The following is a 19,846-nucleotide window of genomic DNA, read 5'->3' as shown; positions in this document are numbered from 1 at the left end:
TTAGTGTCATTAGACAGTTTCTGAAAAAGCTTTAACACTATTGACTATTCAGTACAGTATGTACAGAGGTGTTCCAGTATATTGGCTCCTCATAACTTAGTAAACTAATAGGAGTCGTCTGCTGTCTAGACACGCTGCCACACTGACTGGTAAGTGGCGATGTGGTAATTTTCCTCAGCGGTTCAGGCAGGCGGCAACTCCGAATAATCCACTCCAGTAGAATTTCTGCAATCTCGTAATTATTTTTACGAGGCCTCAGTCTGGCGTTGAGAACTTTATAGATTCTTTTACGGTACGTTTTAACTTTAAAGTTTTCAACAAGGTGCCGAATTTTTGTTGAAGCTACTTTTCAAATGCCCAAACTTAGGAGTGTTATGGAGCAGGTTTAAGCAAAACCGACTGTGTTCCTCTTAGAAATTCATAAGTATGCAACAAGGGGCCGTTTTATGTGCCCATTTCAAGACTCGTGCTAGTTTTCTCCGAGTTGTGATGTGGTTTTAATTGTGTAATTATTTCCTTAACAATTTACACAGACATACACAGGATCTATTCTAGTCGCAGTGAATCCTTACAAGGAGCTAGGATGTTACACAACGGTAAGCCTATAAATATTTATAATCTTACGCTATAACATAACAAAAGCCTTCTAGATATAAAAAGTTAATGTTTATTCTTCAACATCATACAAACAGAACTCTTACTAGACAATAAATAAAATAAAAAAAACGCATCAAAGGTGACAGAACATCGCATTTGACGGTTCCTTATAATTGTATTCGCATTTCTTTTGATAGCAATCGCTCATGATCATGACAATAGCATGTCAGTTTCCATCAATTTCCTTCGGTAATAAACAAGAGGAAATGATAATTTATTCAGCAAATTATCTATTATGTATGAACATTGCTCACGTTAACGTTGGCTACACACTTGAATAGTTGCCAATTATATGGTAATGGAGAACTTGATACGAGAAGATGCGGAAATTCTCTTTCGTGTTTTTCGATACAAAGATGGACTAATGGAGTCTTTTTCTTAGCTTTTGTCATAATGACTTTTGGGCACGATCCCCGCTGACAGCGATGCGGATGAATTTTTTGATACTTCCCCCTTTATTATTTTTATGAATATGAAAGTCTGATAATAAGAGTACAACCAATAAATAACTCATCAAAGGTTTCCATAGTAGCTATTATTTCGTGAACAACTTGGGACATTTGCAACTGACCTTAAAGCTATTTACACACTGTTTCCAGGATCACATGCAGGAGTACAGAGGCAAAGCCTTCGGCACCCTTCCACCACACGTATTCGCGCTAGCCGAGTCAGCATACAGCTCATTACAGGTATGACCAAACAACCATTATTCTTTTTCAAACAGTTTTTTGTAACAACTTATGCCAGCCAGTCATTAATTCTATAATGTATTGCCATTTTTCTTGTCGCAGTTTTTCCTAGTATCATGAATCAGTTGTCCTGAGATCTGTAGGTAATTGTATCTGCTCATGAATCATAACGTTCCGCATTGAATGTTACATAAAAAAACACAATTATGTACGAATGACTTATCTATAATTTAAAATGGTCTTTAAAATAAAATTACGAGGTTTTCCGGACACATTACTTTGTATCAGATCGTTCCGTTGAACGTACCGATTTAGACCCAAGTTCAGCGACAACATAATTAACATAAGCATCAGTTTGAAATAGCTGTTTTGCTCAAACTGACGTTAGTTGCTATGAATTTTCACATTAAATTTTCAAAGCACACAGTGAACACTTGATTAAAGAAAGATGGTTGTTGGTAGAGTTAGTGAACTTGGGTCATAATGAATGCTCTATCTATATGGCATCGTATTTCCTGATCAGAATGGAGAGAAGAACCAATCGGTCGTAATCTCCGGAGAGAGTGGAGCTGGCAAGACGGAGACTACCAAACTGATCCTGCAGTACCTCTGCGCGGCTGGCGGACAGGCCTCCTGGGCCGAACAGCAGATATTGGAAGCTAATACTGTGCTAGAAGCGTTTGGTTAGTACTTCTATACTATTTACTTTTACCAATATCATAAAGAGGAAAAAATCTCCGAAGCTGCTGAAAAGATTTGAAAAATTCTTACACTGATGGAAAGCTATACTTTCTCCAAGTAACATAGGTCATATAATATTGTCCGAGTATGGGAAGGAGTTCGCCCTGAACGTGGGTAAAATCGCGGAAAACAGCTATTTTCTTAAATAAAACGAATAACGTCTTTCTAACATAGCTTTTGGTCGTTCACTAGTATCATTACCAGTGAAGACCGCCCCCTCGCTAATAATGTCGTGAGACGCGTCATCAACCTGTCATAGAGATATTACCCGCCTTCTTTCTGTATAACATTAGGGACTGACAAACTAAATCATTAGTTCCCTTTCGCCGCACCCATATCACCCACCTTTACAAATTAAAATGCAAAGGAATATGATGTGGTTAGAAGGTTGTATGCACTTAATACAGACACCCTTTTATTTTCTTCACATTTTTTGCTCAGTTTTACTCATTTTCTATTATAATGGGACTATTTGATGATTTAATAATTACCCAAAACTTTGTTTTACAGGTAACGCTAAAACAGTTCGTAATGATAACTCCTCCCGTTTCGGTAAATTCGTCGAAGTGCGGTTGGATCACCGCGGTGGGATAAAGGGCGCTGTGCTAAGAGACTTTTTACTGGAGAGGGCCAGGATTACTGGCCCTGCGCCCAGGGAAACTAACTACCATGTGTTTTATCAGCTCGTAGAGGGTGCTAAGGTGAGATAGAGAATTATAATTTTAGATTAAAAGGCAGAGATTCTCACTTGAAAACAAATAGTCTATTGTAAATTGCTAAATCGTTGTAATTTGTTAGAAGTCAAAACATCCTATAAATAAGCTGCATGGATCGCACATCAGATATGCTTATTTTTTAAACATCCTGTTTTGTCCAGTTTCAATCAGTTGCTTGGCCAATCCAAAATGAATTCTTTGCTATTCCAGCACAACGCGGAACTTCGCAACACCCTCCGACTTCGAGAAGATGTTCAGTACAAATACTTACGGCCGGAGGACGGCGAGGCTCACAAGGGGCGAGGGGGGGAACAGGGCAAGCTGGAAGCTTTGCAACTAGCTCTGACCGTGCTGCAAGTACCTCCGCACATGTGTGAGGGACTGTTTAAGGTGTTAGCTGCTATATTGTGGCTTGGGAATATACAGTTCCAGGTATGTACTTATTGAAGTCAGTACTCAATTATTAACATTCCATATTATACAGGTGGTACAGGCCACAGTCATTTATGCACCAGCAATTTGCCAGTGTTCCCATTTTATCTGTATAGTACAAGCAGTCAAAAGAGTGCATCTTTTGTGTTTAGTCAATGCACTACAAAATTGCGAATGTTTGAAAGTTGCTAGCCGTTGATGTCCCCAACTGTGTCTGTCTCTCCCCAATTAGTCTTTCCTGTATATTTTTTTCTGTGTCGGAATTTAATGGTTGTTTTTCTTCCCAGGATGTAGACGGTGAGCGTTCAACCCTCGCGGGAGAGGATACAGAGGCAGTGGATGCGATTGCCAATCTATTAGGATTGCCACTGCCGACAGCTAAGAGGGTTCTATTGGAAAGACAGATCAACGTGCGAGGGAATGTGACGGATATTCCTCTGCGATTACCTGAGGTACTTTGTTTAACCATAGAAATTAATAGTATTCAAATACTGACATAATGGGTGTTATAAGTTGGAGGATACCTGTGTCACTGTTTAGCTCTGGAACCGTGGTGCCCAAAAAGACTAAAGGATTTCAATTTACTTTTTCTTTGATAAACCACTTTATTGGGATAGTTTATAGCTAGAATTATTGCAAATCTTTCTACTGATGCATAAGTTATGAGCGTTTAAAGTTAAACGAGAAGAAATTATCATATAAATTATTTTAATTACTAAAATTTTATGTGTCAATGCAATTTTTTACCAGGCTCGCGAGAACCGTCACGCCATGGCCCGCGCTTTATACTCGCGCACGTTCGCGTGGCTGGTGCGTCACGTGAACTCGTGCTCGGCGCCGGGCCGCGCCGCGCGGGCGCTGGGCGTGCTCGACATCTTCGGCTTCGAGAACTTCGCCACCAACTCGCTGGAACAGCTGTGTATTAATTATGCTAATGAGAAGCTTCATATGTTCTTCAATAATTATGTCTTCGCTTTGGAGCAGGATATTGTGAGTATGCTTCAAATGTGGAAATTGTGGCAACACTAAACTGACATTTGCTTTAATGTTGCCATTTTCATATTTTATTTTATTTAACTAACGACGGGTTTCAATAACCTTTCTATCTAGTGAATTTATTCGCATGAATATTCTGTCAAAATTCCCTCGTAAGCAAATCCACAGATAGGTTATTTAAAGCTGTAACAAAAATTCATGTTATCATTAATTATTTTGCAGTATCGTCAAGAAGGCATCGTGTACAATCAGATCCAATTCACGGACAATGCGGCTTGTCTTGAATTACTAGAGAAGCCGCCTAGAAGCTTGCTCAAATTACTCAGTGAACAGTGTCATATGCCAAAGGTAAGTTGAAATTTCATCATTATCTAAGCCCATTAGATACGATTATGGACCAAATAATGCTAATACTGGCTGTTCTGCGACGCTTGATCTATGTCTACTTGCCCATTGTAAAAAAACAGCGGTTGTCCGTTAGGGACTTTTACGAAACCGCATAAGCTAAAAGTTATAAAATGTCCCTTATACTAATATTAATTTCTCCTTCCCAGGGATCAGACGGCGCTTACCTAACAAACATCCAAGGCGAGTTCGGCGAGCACCAATCCTTCGTCAAAGGATCCCGGCGCAAGTGGGAAGAGGAGTTCGGGGTACAACACTACGCCGGGACAGTCAGCTACAGTGTCCAGGGATTCGTGGATAAGAACCGGGATACACAGCAAGACGCGTTTATAGACCATCTCAGTCGGTCTGCGAATCCGTTTGTGAGGGAGCTAGCTGATTATGTACAGGATTTGGCGCCGCCGGGACATGTAAGTTGTTTTAGACCTTATTTCTTTCTGAATAGGATCGATATTCATTTTAGTAATATGAGTCATAGTAGTATCTAGAAAAGGGACGTTTGTGGAAAGCTACTTTAATATAAGTACCCGACAGATGAACTCTTTTAATTCAAACTTGACTAAAAAACAACTTTTTAAACGTCAAAAATTACAAAGGCATCCTCCAAAATGCTAACCTTTCGCCATCTATAAAGGCCCTGATGAATAATATTTTATTTGGTTAATTTTCATTCATTTCAAGTTCAGAGACATTTACACCCTTTATTTATATATTTACAAAGTTCCGATTACTGATTATCTAAATATTATCTTACAGGACACATCGCTATCTAGCCCCAACTCGACAGGCACGACTCAGAGAGGCACGTCTAAGGGCCGGCCCACCGTTGTCGATACTTTTAGAGCGCAGTTACAGTCGCTTGTCGATATGTTACAAGCTACCGATGTGTGGTAAGTAACTTAGACCCATGAACTTGACATACAAACTTCAATAAATGGCCTGAAGCAATGCTGAAGATAAAATCTGTTTGGGAATAATGTTACTGACTTTGGACCACATTTTACAGCAAAATGTTTGTATTCTGTATAAAGGAAATATGTATTTTAAAAAGTTCTAACGTTTCTTCTGTCTATTTAAAAAATAAAGATTGAGATCGTCCCCCTTTTTTAAGTCGGTTAAAAATCATGGTCAACCTACAACACGTCTCTGTTTTCAATATTTTTTAAATATTTTTCCCCGCCAGGTACGTCCGCTGCATCAAGCCCAACGAGAACAAAGAAGCCGGCAAGTATTCAGAACAACTAGTTCTGGAGCAGCTCAAATACCTGGGCATGAACGAGATCGTGCGCATACGCCGCGACGGCTACCCCATACACCTGCCCGCGCCGCACTTCCAGGCCAGATACCGATGTCTACTGCCGCATCCAAGACCGAATAATCCGGAAATACAGTAAGATATAAACTCTTTAGCAAATAAAGTACTCGAAGCAGCTAGTCCTGGAACAGCTTAAGTACTTAGGCATGAACGAGATTGTGCGACAAAAATGCATATTAACTATTACCCGACTACTATTCTTTCAATCGATTTATTTACATATTTTATACGAACCTCCCGAAATATTGCACAGATACAAATCAACACCTTGTATATATTTTTTTACATATCTTGTATTTTTAGATATTACCAGTTAAATTCACCTGAATTTACTCCCTTTTAGAGCTATCACGGCGATAGTAAATGCACCCAAAGACGACTGGCAGATTGGACACACGAAGATATTCATGAGGAGCTCAGTACATGCGCCGTTAGAAGCAAAAAGAAGTGCTCTGTTGCAGTCTTCTGCTCTGCTTATTCAGAAGGTATGAATAAATATTATTACAGACACTCTACAGACTTGGATATCCATTTAGAAAGAGATTAAGTCAGTGTAATTTTTATGTAAAATATTGCATTGTTTTCTTTGAAATGTGGACGGATATGAAACCTTAAAAAAATGGTCTGTGGAGTTAAACAATATTTGCAACACAAATCAAGTCGAAGGAGCTTGTACTTTTTTATGTCTGTTATAGTTCGGCCATTCAGAGAATGCGTTCCTGACACGTCGCGATTGAACTGACGACGTAACTACATTCATTGATTATTGATATAATAATGTTGTTTTAATGCTCCTCAATTGTTAAAACGGTAAACAACCAGCAAAAATATTTTTATCGTAACTGCAACGCCATTGCAAAGTTACGTCGTCAGTTCAATCGCGACGTGTCAGGAACGCATTCTCTGAATGGCCGAACTATAAAAATGCATGTCCTATAGTTTCATATCAAAAGTAAATACATATTCGACTCATTAATTATCCACCAAGATTTCCGATATTCACAATTTACTTTGCTAAATCCACAGTGGTACAAAGGTTCAATAAAACGCCGTCAATACCTGACCTGGCGCAACGCAGCAGTAGTCCTCCAAGCGGCACTACGCGGCTGGAAGGAGCGCGCCGCCTTCCTGCGCCTGCGCCGCGCCGCGCTCGCGCTGCAGCGACACCTGCGCGGAGCCTTCGCCAGGGAGGTGGCGGCCGCGCTCAGGGAGATGAAGAGGGTCAACCAGGAGATCAAGCTGAGGGAGGAGAGGAACAGGTAACAATAGTGACGGTCTTCCATCTGTTGAAAAAAGTAATCTACAAAAAGTTGTTTAATTTATTTTAGTTATGATAAAATTAATGAAATGTTGTTGCCTCATTGACACATCAATTTTAGTATTGCCATTCTGATAGCTTCCGAATAGCGTTACCAATTTGTAAACGTTGAATACCACTTGAACTAAATGGAGTTCGAATATTTACACGACGTGTCAGTATAAATCCATATAGCGAACACAGCAATGCACAAAAAAAAAGGATTATTTCCAATCCGAACAGTCTTGAGACTTATTTAAAAACTTATCTTTCCTTTCACCAGTCTCCAAGAAAAGGTGAACCAAGAACGTGCCGAACTAGAGAACATGGCAGACCAGCTCCGTGGTCTCTCCTGTCCCACCAGCACTCGAGCGGAGTCGGTGAACCTGGACAATCTGTTCGACTTCCTCGCTGATGTTCCGACGCAGCGCGGTGCTCCGGACGGACAGCCCGACTCGCATCAGCCTACTATAGCGGAGATTGGGGACTCCATGGAGAGGCTGGCTGATGATCTGCATCAAGAGGTAAGTGGAAGTTATTGTAAACGTTGTCTTATCGTACACGTCCCATAATAGAGGGCCGACTTTCTGTAGAAGAAACATAAACACAGCGACAGCTATATAATCGTTACCTGTCCTACAAAAAGTTTGACTTGAGCGGGCAGCCTTATGAACCAATGATGGTAACCTAGATTATATGAAAACAAATATGTTATATTCCTTTTTTTTTGTTCTCAGTTGGAGCACGTCTTAGCAGCGGAAATGAACGAGCTAAGCAAATCACACACGGAAGCACAACGCAAGCCTGACGGGGCGCCTTCTGAGTCCATTCCACCACCACCACCTTCAACCCTCGCCATCCAACCAATAGTACCACCCGCCCCGCCCCCACCAGCCTCTATGACGTCATCATTCAATGGCGTCATGAGTACCTCGTTGACCAATGGCATGTCGCCGATGTCCAACGGTGATGCGATGACGTCATCGCTGATATTGCCTCCGCCTCCGCCCGTGGAGCCTCTCATGGAGGAGTCGCCGGTGTTCCCCCCTCCCCCCACTACGTGTACCTTGCCTGAGCCTGCTGGACCACCGCCGCCGCCGCCTGCTGCTACCAAAGGTAATAATAACGAACAGCTTCTTCTTTCACGTTTGTCTGCAAAAATTAGTTGGTTTGTTTCTGAAAAGTACAGTGAAATGACTTGAGTCGATTAAATGTAAAGAAAGTTTGAGACCTTGGAACTGACCTAGACTGCTTTTACTGCGGTTGCAAAGAGAATTTTTCTCGGGTCACGTTCTAAACAAAAGCTATTTTAAGCTTAGGTATCTCATTCCTTACTCCACCTCTATAACAATTATATTATTTCCAGATACAACCCCACCAGAGCTAACAAACGGTATAATTCCCAACGGCAAGCTATCGGTGGTTAAAAGCAAAGAGCCGATATACGAAGCGGTGATACCTCGGCCTGCGCCCGAACAGAATAACGACCCCTCACCTCCGCCGCCACCACCTCCGCAAATCACACCACCTGAAAATAACGGGTATGTACCTACTACTTATATAGAAGAAAAGTGAAATTTTTTACTGAGTAAAGTCAGAATGCGCCTGTATACTTGTACTTTCCCAAGTAGATCGATGACAAGACACCTTTTAGGGAACTTTTCTGAACTCAAATGAATCAAAGCTACCCAAAGCGCGTACTAAAACTTAAAAATAAATATTTATGTATAAAAATAATATCTTCATGTCGCTCAAAAATTACATTGAAATATTTTGTGTGTCTGCAGGTTCATCCACAAAGAAATCGCCATCGAACCGGAACCAGATGCACCACTCCCACCGTTGCCTCCCATGGACAATGGAACCTCCCCACCACCTGTGCCCATGGACACCTGCATCAGTCCCCCACCGATGATGAATGGTGACTCTACCGTAAGTTGACACTCGATTTTCAACCTAATGACCAGCCTAATGTGGGAGAACCTAATGACGAGCGGTGATGCCATAACGGAAATCTCATAAGAAAGTAGCGAGCCAAAATGCGGGTATTCAGGAGACGAGGAATGTTACTATCTCCGCCCTTATATACCTTCTTTGGAACCCATCTATTTATTAAAATCCTTTACAGGTGGTTCAACATACCCGAAAGCCTCGTTAAGTCTCTCGTAACTGATCGCTGCCTTATGGCACCTCCGCTTATCTTCTTCTGTGGTTCAACCACAGAGATGATAATTACTTAATGTTCGTGTCTTGTCAACAGAGCGTAGATCGCAATGCGCGTCGGAAAGAGAGAGTGGAACGTCGGCTTCATCAAATTGAGGTTCAAGCGACCAATTTACCGCCAACTACACCACCCGCAGACGTACCTAATGACTTGTCCGAGTTCGCCAAGTTATACTTCAATGATCACCCGAGGTCGCCTGAAGGTAATATCAACCACAGTTCTCAGACAATAAGGTTGCCTTTAGCGTGCTATGTTATTGTAAAATAATCTTGTTAGTGTCTTATAGTTGTTGACTTTATGCCAATTTAAATAAAGTTCGAATTTCCGTCCATCAGGTACAATAATGGCAACGTTGACCCGCAAGAGCAAATCAATGGAACTCCTTACCAAGGAAGAGATGATCACGTACCACAAAGGGAACAACATTCCGACGTCACACATACAACTACATGATCCCGACAGTGTCACTGCCGCTGTCAATATATTTAGAGTAAGTACACACAGCTGCTATACCTATATTTTTATATTCTATTTCTCCATAAAAAAAACTCTTACCAGCTTTGCCACCAGAAATTAACCCCCCTTTTTTCGTGGATAATCAAAACATGACTCTTCTCGCCGTAGGAGTAGTGGGAGGGAGTCAGACTTCTACTTAAACCCACTTTGTTCCTTCTAGAGTCCTTTATGTACCAGGGCTGTTGTAACTCTTTTGAACAAACAATCCCGCAGCCCCAGCAGGTGGGAAGTGAATCCTCTTGCCTATTAACATAAGGTTTCTTTTCTGTTGTAGGATCTATGTCGCTACATGCGCGGTGAACTGACTGCTGACAAAGAGACACAAGTGATACAGTCTGTCATCGGCAAGGGTATTGAACGTGAAGAGTTGAGAGATGAAATACTCGTGCAATGCGTTAGACAGGTAAGTTATCTTTTTGTTACATTTGTACTTGTTTATTATATACTTTGTCGAATCTTTTTAACATCGATATGTTTAAAATAACTTTTAACATAATTTTGCCATCCAATTTTTATCGTAGGTTACTTGATCTAGGAGAGGACGCCTGCCCTACGTGCCTTACGTGGTATCTCCGCTGTGATCTCGGCACATATTTCCTTCCTGTGTGGGTTGAATACATGTTTGTCATATGTTTCAGATAACGGAGTGCCCAGTAGAAGAATGGGCAGAACGCGTGTGGCTGGTCCTCTGCCTCTGCGCCGTCGCGTGGCAGCCCAGCCGGGGCCTCGCGCGCTACTACAGCGCGTGGCTGCGGGCCCGCGCCCGCGTGCTGGCCCCGCCCGCCGACCCCGCCTCCCCGGGGGGCGTGGCCAGGGAAGCTCACTGTGCCCAGTGGTGTCTGGATAATTGTCGCGGTGCTGCGCCTAGACAGCTGCCACCTAGCACCGTGGAGATTGCTGTGAGTATACCTCTGCGACGGTTGACAAATCACTATGTTCCAGGAGTTGATGTCCTCTTAACCGATTATCGGCTACGGCGGTTGTTCTCATATAAGAAGATCGGCCAGCAGAACATATTATAGTGCACAAGCATTTGCGCAGACACAGGTGCACTCACTATTCCTTTACTCTCATGGCGCGATAGGGACGGCAATCCGACACGACCGGAGAGAGATCAAGCGCAGGACCGACATTTACGTGCTCTCCGATGCATGGGTGTATCAATCACAACTTCCAGACTCCGGGATGCTTCGTGAATGCTTTTAAAACCCACAAAGCAATTTCGGAACGAACCGTGAATCGAACCCGAGACCTTGTGCTTAGCACCCGCGCTTGCGACAGCTAGACCAGCGAGGCAGTTACCTACTACACCAATAGCTGTGGCTAGCTGTGGCTTAATCAGTGGAGAGCGTTACCCCATCACATTTTGCAGGTCAAAAGTTGACATTTGACATTTCAACTTCTTTATTTGTTGACAGGCGATGCGTCGTCTCGGCACCATAGTCTGCCGCTTCTTCTTCCTCGACGGGCGTACTAAGGCCATCGACGTGCACCCTGCGGACACGGCAGCCGCCGCGGCCGCCCGCCTGGCGGACAAGCTGGGGCTATCGCCGCACTCTCGCGCCGGCTGGGCGGTGTACCAGCAGCGGGCGGGAAGTGAAGAGCACGTGCGGGCCACGCATTATTTGTATGATGTCATCGCTGCTTGGGAGATGTGAGTATGCTGTGTATGATCAGTAGCAGCGTCATGTCCTCATATGTAGAGTCATGAAACCTCCCCTATCAACTGGCCCTACCTTGCCATTTAACTCAACACAAACAGATGTTAAGTTTATCTAATCACTACATAGTATAAAACAAAGTCACTTTTTCTGTCTCTATGTCCCTTTGTACGCTTAAATCTTCAAAACTACGCAACCGATTTTCATGCGTTTTTTTTTTTAATAGATAGTGATAAAAGAGGAGGGTTTATGTGTATAATAACATACATTAAATAGTGAGGAAATACTGTTATCCCTTGTAAAGCCGGGGGTAGCTAGTTAAGTATATTCAAAACAACAGACTGTATATAATATTGTTATGTTCATTTCTCAGGCAACAAGGTCCCGGCGGTGGGTCTGCGGACAACCGCTTCGTGTTCAAGCGGCGTTTATTCCGTGGAGGACGTGAGCTGCCCCACGACCCTGTGGAAGTCGCTCTGCTGTACGCACAGGCTGTGCATAGTGTCGTCAAGGTAAGCAAATATAGTCGCATTGTAACATCCTATGTCACGGATATGATATGTGGAATATGGTCACATCATAAGATAGAAGTTGGTTCTTTGATTTGCACATTTACAAAACTAACTGAGTCAGATGTATAATAAAAATAATTTATGTCAGGCATTGTGTCATTGGCATGTATATCAAATAGATATTTTTGAACTTCAAACTAAACCCCTAACTACATTGTATTGTTTCATTTTTTCAAAAACTATTTCTTGCGGTTTTTCTCGCTGCCCAATAGAGAAAGAAATTAGACCTTTTAGGGTACAAAAAAAAAAACAAATAAGAATATGCATGAGTATGTACAACTGCTACTATACCCAATCTCCCACCAGATGGACGAGTTCCCAGTATCAGAGAAGGTGGCGCTGCAACTAGCGGGGCTGCAAGCACAGGTGTCACTAGGGGAGCCGCCGCCGAGCCCGCCGCCGCCGCACACTCGCGCCTACTATGCGCAGCCCGAGCAATTCCTGCCGCAGCGTATTGCGAGAGCTAGGCCGGCGCATCAGTGGGTCAGTACCATAATATTAATATTATTGAAACCTGGTTCTAAAATCTAAAGAAATCAGTTTAGGTAAGATTAGGCTTTTAGATTACTGTGTAATATAGCAGCATATAATATACAGGAGCACAACAATGTCGGACATCATTCATTTTTATTTTATGCACACGTTCACTTTGTACTATACTGTATAATATTGGATTACAGCGCAAGGCTCTTATTTGCTATACTTTAAAGCACAACACTGTAGTATAGTCTGAAGCCGGCATTAGTTTTGTGTACTGCATCGTCGATAAATGATTATGCCTGCTCTGTATAACAAGGCCTGTTTAAAATAACTCATCGTACTGCAATAGGTTTGAGTAATTGGTTGTTGAAGTGAACTTTTTTGAAGTAATTTTAATGTTTTATTATTCAACTGTTATTTATAGCACCTTGAAAATTCAATACTATGTATATACTAATCCAACTACATGTAAACATCAGTCCATGTAAATCAAGTTTTCCCCACTAGGCGACGATCCTTGCGCAAGCACACCGTCAGTACGGCGCAGGTCGTGCTGAACTGACGGCCAAGGCGCTGTACCTGTCCTGCGTCATGCAGTACCCGCTGTACGGAGTCACGCTCTTCCCGGTCACATACAAGGGATATTGGGCGCATGGTGAGCATGTACACAAAATAATAACTGTATTTAATTACGGTAAATAATAGTATATAATTTAGTTATCACTTTTTAGTGACACTTAGGTACATTGTATTGTAAAGCTATCTTACGTGTCGTGGGTCTTGGTCGAAAAAGAACAGAGTGCTTAGTGCGAGTTTTCGTGAATTTTTTTACGGACTCACATGAGAGCGCGTATACTAAGATTTGTATGGAACAAAAACAGCTCCACCTAGTGTCAAAAATTGGAACCTGTTTTTGTTCCATACAAACAGTGTTGCCAACAGTTGTAGAAGCTTACCACCAGAGTCAACTTTTAAAACCACCAGAAAACCACTAACAAAAATTTATCCCACACTTAAAATCACCAAATTCACCACAAAAAAAAATATTGTTTATATTTTATTGTAACCTAAAACAATTTAATCATCCAAAGATGTAACTCGGCAACGATAGAAAATTAAAACAGACAAAGCATTACATCTGTTTAGCAATTCATCCGACCCGATCCGAATCCTTCACAAATTATAATCGGCGTAGTAGTTTCACAAATTGTTTAGTTACGCATTTGACCAATGAATGAGTACTTAATATAATTATATAGTAGTCGTTCACCTTTTTGTTTTGTAGATGCTTTTTTGACATTCCGTGAGACTTCAAATCTCCATAGTAACTCCTTAAAGTTGTCCACAAAACTTACATTTCGCTACTTGACCCGCAGTACTTTCAACATTTCGCCACTAAATAGGGGACTTAAACCACCAGTATTAGTGGAAAATCCACTAAGTTGGCAACACTGCATACAAATCTTAGTATACGCGCTCTCATGTGAGTCCGTAAAAAAATTCACGAAAACTCGCACTAAGCACTCTGGTATGCGAGTTTTCTTATATAGTGATTTCTTTTCTCTCATCCAAAGTAATGACAAGAGAAATAAAATATATATATGACCTCACCCACATCCACTTTGACCCACACAATGCTACTACTGTACTGAAAAACTGATCATAGTATGATACTTGAATGCGGGTGCAAGATATCACAATTTTCATCTAAAATGTTTTTGCCAGGTCCCAACGTCTTATTAGGCGTGGGTTCAGAAGGCGTGGTACTAGTCCGGCCTACAGACAAGGTGGTGCTCGCCGAGTACCCGTACAGCAACATCGCCGCTCTACTCATGGACCCCGTGGACAACGGCCTCACCATCAGCCTCACTCACCATGGACAACACGACGGACACCGGTATGTTGTTACTGAAGAATCGGACGGGGGACAACGGTATGTTCTAACTAGCAGCAGTAAGACGCTTCTGTGTAACTACTGCCTAAGCTGCGAGGAAGATACTAACAATATTAGAGCTTGCAGGATGCGTTTTTCAGCAGGAGATGTTGTAAGCGGAGTCAGTAAAGCTACTGCTAATATTTCTGCTCCACAGCCATGCTCTTGTGCCTTTTTAGGCTTCTTATCTAGCTATCAACCATTCAGCATAATAGACATTTGTATAATCAGATCGCAGTACTGACCTTCGAATTGATACCTCTAGATGCATCGTCCTGGAATCTCCACAAAAGAACGAAGCGGCGTGGCTCATGGCTGCCTACAGTCCGGTCTTAGCTAATGGGCTAGCAGATGAGCCCCCGCGTCGTGCAGCCCCGACATCGGAGCGCTCACGCTTGGCCGCTGCGCTGAAGAGCGCAAGACGAGCTCTGGTCGACTCGGGCATGCTCAGGAGGCCTACAGAAGCTTCCGCTGGGAACTTCTTGAGGAATACACTGCGACGGTGAGTTCAAACTTTGAAAGAACACATGATCACTATGTAGATGACCCAATAAGCTGATTGATTGTTGGTTTTTCCTTCGTTTTAATTCTTAGAGGATGAATTTCCAAAAGTAAATAAAGAAGGATACTCATCATGTCATTAATGAGTTACTTCTCGACGCCGGTTCATCACGTAGATTTATCGATCAGGCGCTCAGTCAGTTCTTTTCTTGATACTTACATAGATTTTACACTCTTTAAAATTGCCGAACTGTCAGTTTTACTAAGACAAAAGACTGAACACTAAAATAGGTTAAGCAAACACCGTTTGGAGAAGATGCGCCTGGACATAGCTGCCGAGAGCCAGGGCGAGAGCTACAAGAACTTCCCGGCCGGCTACTGGTGCTGGTCGCGCACGCTGCCGCACAGCCTCACCAAGCTCAACGAGGCCGAGGAGGTCGCCGCCATGCAGATCTTCAAGGTAATATTAGTGAATATTTTACAGGTTATAAATTCGTAGTAAAATATGTGAGTTGAATTTTTAGGCGGCAACACTCCTGAAAATAAGTTCGAATATGTACGCCATTTTGAATCATTCGCATTTATGTATTTTCGTATATATTTTTAGTTTACCCCCTTTGAATTTCAAGGTCTAAAATTAAAAATAACTCATCAATTTGTCCCATCATCAGGACATAATGAGCCACGCAGGCCTAAGCGCGAACCCTGAGGGCAGCAGCACAAACTTGGCGAACAACAACAGCGGCACACAAGAGGCCGACAGCGACGACCGCGTGGCGCTGGCGCAGGCGCTGCTGCAGCGCTGTCTGCAGAAGGACACGCTGCTGTGCGAGTTGTACATGCAGCTCATCAAACAGGTGCGTCACACTGTATGTCACGAGCTCGGGAACAACAACAGCGGCACACACGAGACCGACAGCGACGACAACAGGAGACCGTAATTACCTACATAACATGACTCATGACTTTGACTATCCATCACGTTAGCCATCATTATCCTCCGAGCCTTTTTCCCGTCATGTTAACCAAAGATGTAGAAATGATAGCAGCATATGAAACGAAAGGCACATTAAATTGTGGACACAATTTGAATTCAATTCTCTTACCTTCACTTGCCTTGCGAAACGCGGATGATATCGACTTTAAACTTTTCAGTCCTGATCACACGTACATTTCAAATAGTACAAACTTGTAAGTTAATTTGTACGTGTCAGACGACGGAGCACCCGGAGCCGTCGTCGCGCGTGTCGGCGCGGCACTGGGCGCTGCTGTGCGCGGCGGTGGGGGCTGCGCTGCCGCCCGCCAAGCCGCTGCGCCGTCTGCTGCTCGCGCACCTGCGCTACCGCGGCACCGCGCTGCACGCCGGCGAGGAGGGCAAGTTCGCGCGACGAGCTGAACAGGTACCTACATACCTCTATACTGTCATTAGGACGGGTTGGTGACGCTGAACATGTTACGACACCATATGACCTAAATGGCTTAAATATTTGGACTTCGTTTCGTGACGTAGAACTTGTTTGACCAGATATCTTTGGTTTGAAGACTATGGAGACGGTGTGTATGGCCTTTGAATGCCTACTGAGTGTTTTGAACGCGTCATCATCCACTGCGCGTCTTAAAAATACTATGTATCAAAATTTTGACACAAATTGTGTTCAAAGTGAAACGGGACATTTTATGTTTACACTGTAGTTAACTACAATAGCTACTTATTAGAAACTGTTTATTTTTTAATTGAACAGTGGCATCCATGGTATCTAATAAATGGTTAATGTTGTTATTAATATAAATATCAGGTCTAATTCTGCTTTCAATGTAACACCTTAAAAACAGCATGCGTTTCAATTACAGCCTAAAATATGTCGCTTTATACTCACCAAACGCTTTGCTTTGATTGGTTGCTCAACAGATAGCCCATTGGCCCTCCTACCATCCCTTACACCAACCAGCTTACAATGCTGTGCCCAGTGGCCACCATCCCTTCTGTAAATATTATCACTTCGACGTCTGACGCAAACACATACCCGTGCCGTAAGGCGGTAAGAACACACATTTTATATGGGTAACCAAGGACTATCTATAAGAAACTAGAATTAAAATGTCATGCACATTTTGCGAACTAAATTGCATAATTTGCGTACTAAAGTTTACCAATTTAAACTCGATAATCTTAACATTTATTTACACTACAAAACAAGCTTTTTTAGGTTGCATGTTCGATACTTATACGCTCTTTCTTTTTCTCTTGCGAAAAACATTAAACATATTTTCAATATATATATTTTTTTTATATAAAACATGGTCTCATTAATTAGCCTCATAAAAACTCAAAGAATAAACATTACTCCTGGTCACCTTTCAACTGAATTGGATGCCGTTAAGCATCTGGGTATCACATAAACTGCCTATCTGACTTTCATAACCCATACCTGTCTACCAGGCATCACCCATAAACATATACATATATAGTATTTTTAAGTATATTTACGAAGGCATTATCTCCACAGGTGGCACTAAGCATAGCTCAAGTGCCGCGTCGCCTGGGCGCTCCATCCAAAGAGGAAGTGCTCTGCGCGGCCGCACGACGTCCCATGCACGTTCGAGTGTTGCTATTGGACGGCAAACAGCACGGACTGGTGTTCGGACCCGCCGCTACGGCAGACCATCTCGTCGCTATGCTGCGGGAGAAGATTGGACTCAGTGATGCTGCTACAGGTAATGCAAGGACTATATGAAATAAAGACTTGCTTGTGGTACCTTTATGTACTACGCCTATATACACCTTTGTGCTCTCCTATGTATCCCCTTAATCCCATTACATTTTCCATAGTAATTGATGTACCCCCCTGATAAACCCCCTTACATACTTCCCTACGACTCTAGCCTATGTATTGCCTCTATATACTCTCTTATGTACTTCCCCTACACGCTCCCGTATGTACTTCTCTCTATATACTCCTATTATGTTTTTGCTCAATGTGCACCCCTGACACACCTTTGTTATAACATTGCTTAGTTGGGTGTGTCATAGTAACTCGGAGGATCCCTACAGGTTACGCTCTGTACGAGGTGTGCGCGAACTCGACGCCGGCGGGCGCGGGCGAGCGCGCGCTGGCGGGCAGCGAGCGCGTCGGCGATGTGCTCGCCAGATGGGAGAAAGCGGGAGCCACCGCCGCTGCTTGCAGGTACTTAGATCATTTCCTACCAGCGTTTTGTGGATGAAAGAGTTGTCCTGTTTAGCATTGAAAATGAAAAAGAGAGACGACAAGAGAGATCACGTAGCAGGAGAAAATATGAAAAAATGGATAAGGTCTTTGGTTCTTAATTTTTGGAGCGAAAGGGAGTCTGAAAGTAGCACCGATCACAAAAAGATAGAGACAAGCGGTCCTCATGGTATCTGATATAGTAAGGAATGATGAAATAGATTACACCAAGAGTATGTTAGATGGAGAGGAAGAGGAAGACCAAAGAAAAAAATTGAATGGATTGACTGAGGGATGACATGAATATAACAAGGGTATGACTTGTGACAGAGAGGAATGGAAGCCCCAAAATAAAATTGGGAACAGAGCAAGAAGAACAGTGTTTTAAAAAGAGCCTTCAAACTTTATTACTATTTCTATACCTATTATCATTGCTTAGGCTGGTGTTCAAGAAGCGTTTATTCCTGGGCGAGCGGCCGCTGCAGACGTCGTGCGCGGCCGAGATGGAGCTGCTGTACTACCAGGTGCTGCACTCCGTGCGACACGACCGACTGCCCATCGAGACTGACGAGGCTGTGAGTATTTAGTTGCTCTTATGTCATGTGTGTTTTGGATTCTAAGGGTTCATCTATCTATACGGTGCAAATAGCACGTTAAGTTGCGCAAGTGACAAGAGCACGCGGGTAGGTATTTTGCTTTGGTACATGCGCGAGTCGCTGAGCCTGCCCTTTTTTAAAATGCATGTACCTAACTTGCGCACGTGCCTCGACATGCGCAAGCTACATGTACCGTGTAGATGCACCCTAAGTTGGATAATGTAGTTTTATAGCGTTTAAAGTGGTGGGTTACTTACAGGTTAATCACAAGAAAATAAATAGGTAGTTTAGTTCATTCCTGTAAGTCCTGTAACTTTGACTGGTACAACCTGATATACCATGCCGTGGTCGGATATGGCCTTCATTCATGTTTGAGCTTATGTTTCGTCACTCAGGTGATGCTAGCAGCCCTGCACGCTCAAGTAGTGAAGGGCGAGTGCGCGGGCGGCGGCGAGGAGTGCGCGGCGGCCGCCAGCGCCGTGCTGCCGCCGCGGCTGGCGCAGCCCGCGCTGCCGGCGCCCGCCGTGCGCTTGCACCACCTGGCGCTGCGCGGGACGCCGCCCGCCGCCGCCATGCAGAGGGCGCTCACGCTCGCCTCATCCTGGCCGCTCACCAGGGCTACCATATTTGATGTCATGGTATGTAATGCACAAGTTCTAATACGCAGATTCGATGCATTGTCAGCAAATAGGCGTCTTTTTGTGGGTCTTTCGTTTTCTCATTTAATTTTAATAAAAAATGTATTTTCTTGCACTTTAATTTTTGTACGGTAGTAGGTAAATATTGACCCTTGACCTACCAATTAATTGCTATAGATAAAATTCGTCATAATATTAGGGTGCGTCCTCGCAAATGTGCAGCTCGCGTGCCGTTTGCAGGCAGGCCACGAACACAAATGCACGCGCGCAGCTC

At 43.1% G+C, this 19,846-nt stretch overlaps 1 protein-coding gene across 1 annotated transcript in view; it reads left to right on the top strand.

Annotated features, from left to right (window-relative positions):
* LOC124640012 (myosin-I heavy chain) overlaps nucleotides 1-19,846 on the top strand; it is a 72,707-nt gene that overhangs the window by 49,460 nt on the left and 3,401 nt on the right. The window contains exons 4-37 of the mRNA XM_047177583.1: nucleotides 534-596; nucleotides 1,257-1,346; nucleotides 1,870-2,029; nucleotides 2,598-2,788; nucleotides 3,014-3,235; nucleotides 3,523-3,687; nucleotides 3,986-4,225; nucleotides 4,454-4,579; nucleotides 4,786-5,046; nucleotides 5,393-5,526; nucleotides 5,820-6,026; nucleotides 6,295-6,436; nucleotides 6,978-7,210; nucleotides 7,532-7,772; nucleotides 7,986-8,364; nucleotides 8,615-8,789; nucleotides 9,036-9,180; nucleotides 9,509-9,674; nucleotides 9,808-9,962; nucleotides 10,263-10,391; nucleotides 10,627-10,887; nucleotides 11,407-11,642; nucleotides 12,023-12,161; nucleotides 12,528-12,704; nucleotides 13,209-13,356; nucleotides 14,427-14,634; nucleotides 14,900-15,136; nucleotides 15,427-15,595; nucleotides 15,807-15,992; nucleotides 16,350-16,535; nucleotides 17,643-17,850; nucleotides 18,188-18,320; nucleotides 18,778-18,913; nucleotides 19,330-19,572. Coding sequence (XP_047033539.1) covers nucleotides 534-596; nucleotides 1,257-1,346; nucleotides 1,870-2,029; nucleotides 2,598-2,788; nucleotides 3,014-3,235; nucleotides 3,523-3,687; nucleotides 3,986-4,225; nucleotides 4,454-4,579; nucleotides 4,786-5,046; nucleotides 5,393-5,526; nucleotides 5,820-6,026; nucleotides 6,295-6,436; nucleotides 6,978-7,210; nucleotides 7,532-7,772; nucleotides 7,986-8,364; nucleotides 8,615-8,789; nucleotides 9,036-9,180; nucleotides 9,509-9,674; nucleotides 9,808-9,962; nucleotides 10,263-10,391; nucleotides 10,627-10,887; nucleotides 11,407-11,642; nucleotides 12,023-12,161; nucleotides 12,528-12,704; nucleotides 13,209-13,356; nucleotides 14,427-14,634; nucleotides 14,900-15,136; nucleotides 15,427-15,595; nucleotides 15,807-15,992; nucleotides 16,350-16,535; nucleotides 17,643-17,850; nucleotides 18,188-18,320; nucleotides 18,778-18,913; nucleotides 19,330-19,572 — 6,291 coding nt within the window. The remainder of the gene's footprint in view (nucleotides 1-533; nucleotides 597-1,256; nucleotides 1,347-1,869; nucleotides 2,030-2,597; nucleotides 2,789-3,013; nucleotides 3,236-3,522; nucleotides 3,688-3,985; nucleotides 4,226-4,453; nucleotides 4,580-4,785; nucleotides 5,047-5,392; nucleotides 5,527-5,819; nucleotides 6,027-6,294; nucleotides 6,437-6,977; nucleotides 7,211-7,531; nucleotides 7,773-7,985; nucleotides 8,365-8,614; nucleotides 8,790-9,035; nucleotides 9,181-9,508; nucleotides 9,675-9,807; nucleotides 9,963-10,262; nucleotides 10,392-10,626; nucleotides 10,888-11,406; nucleotides 11,643-12,022; nucleotides 12,162-12,527; nucleotides 12,705-13,208; nucleotides 13,357-14,426; nucleotides 14,635-14,899; nucleotides 15,137-15,426; nucleotides 15,596-15,806; nucleotides 15,993-16,349; nucleotides 16,536-17,642; nucleotides 17,851-18,187; nucleotides 18,321-18,777; nucleotides 18,914-19,329; nucleotides 19,573-19,846) is intronic.

This window comes from Helicoverpa zea, chromosome 20 (assembly GCF_022581195.2).
Source record: "Helicoverpa zea isolate HzStark_Cry1AcR chromosome 20, ilHelZeax1.1, whole genome shotgun sequence".
Taxonomy (NCBI): Eukaryota; Metazoa; Arthropoda; class Insecta; order Lepidoptera; family Noctuidae; genus Helicoverpa; species Helicoverpa zea.
This window is presented reverse-complemented; position numbering and strand designations above follow the sequence as displayed.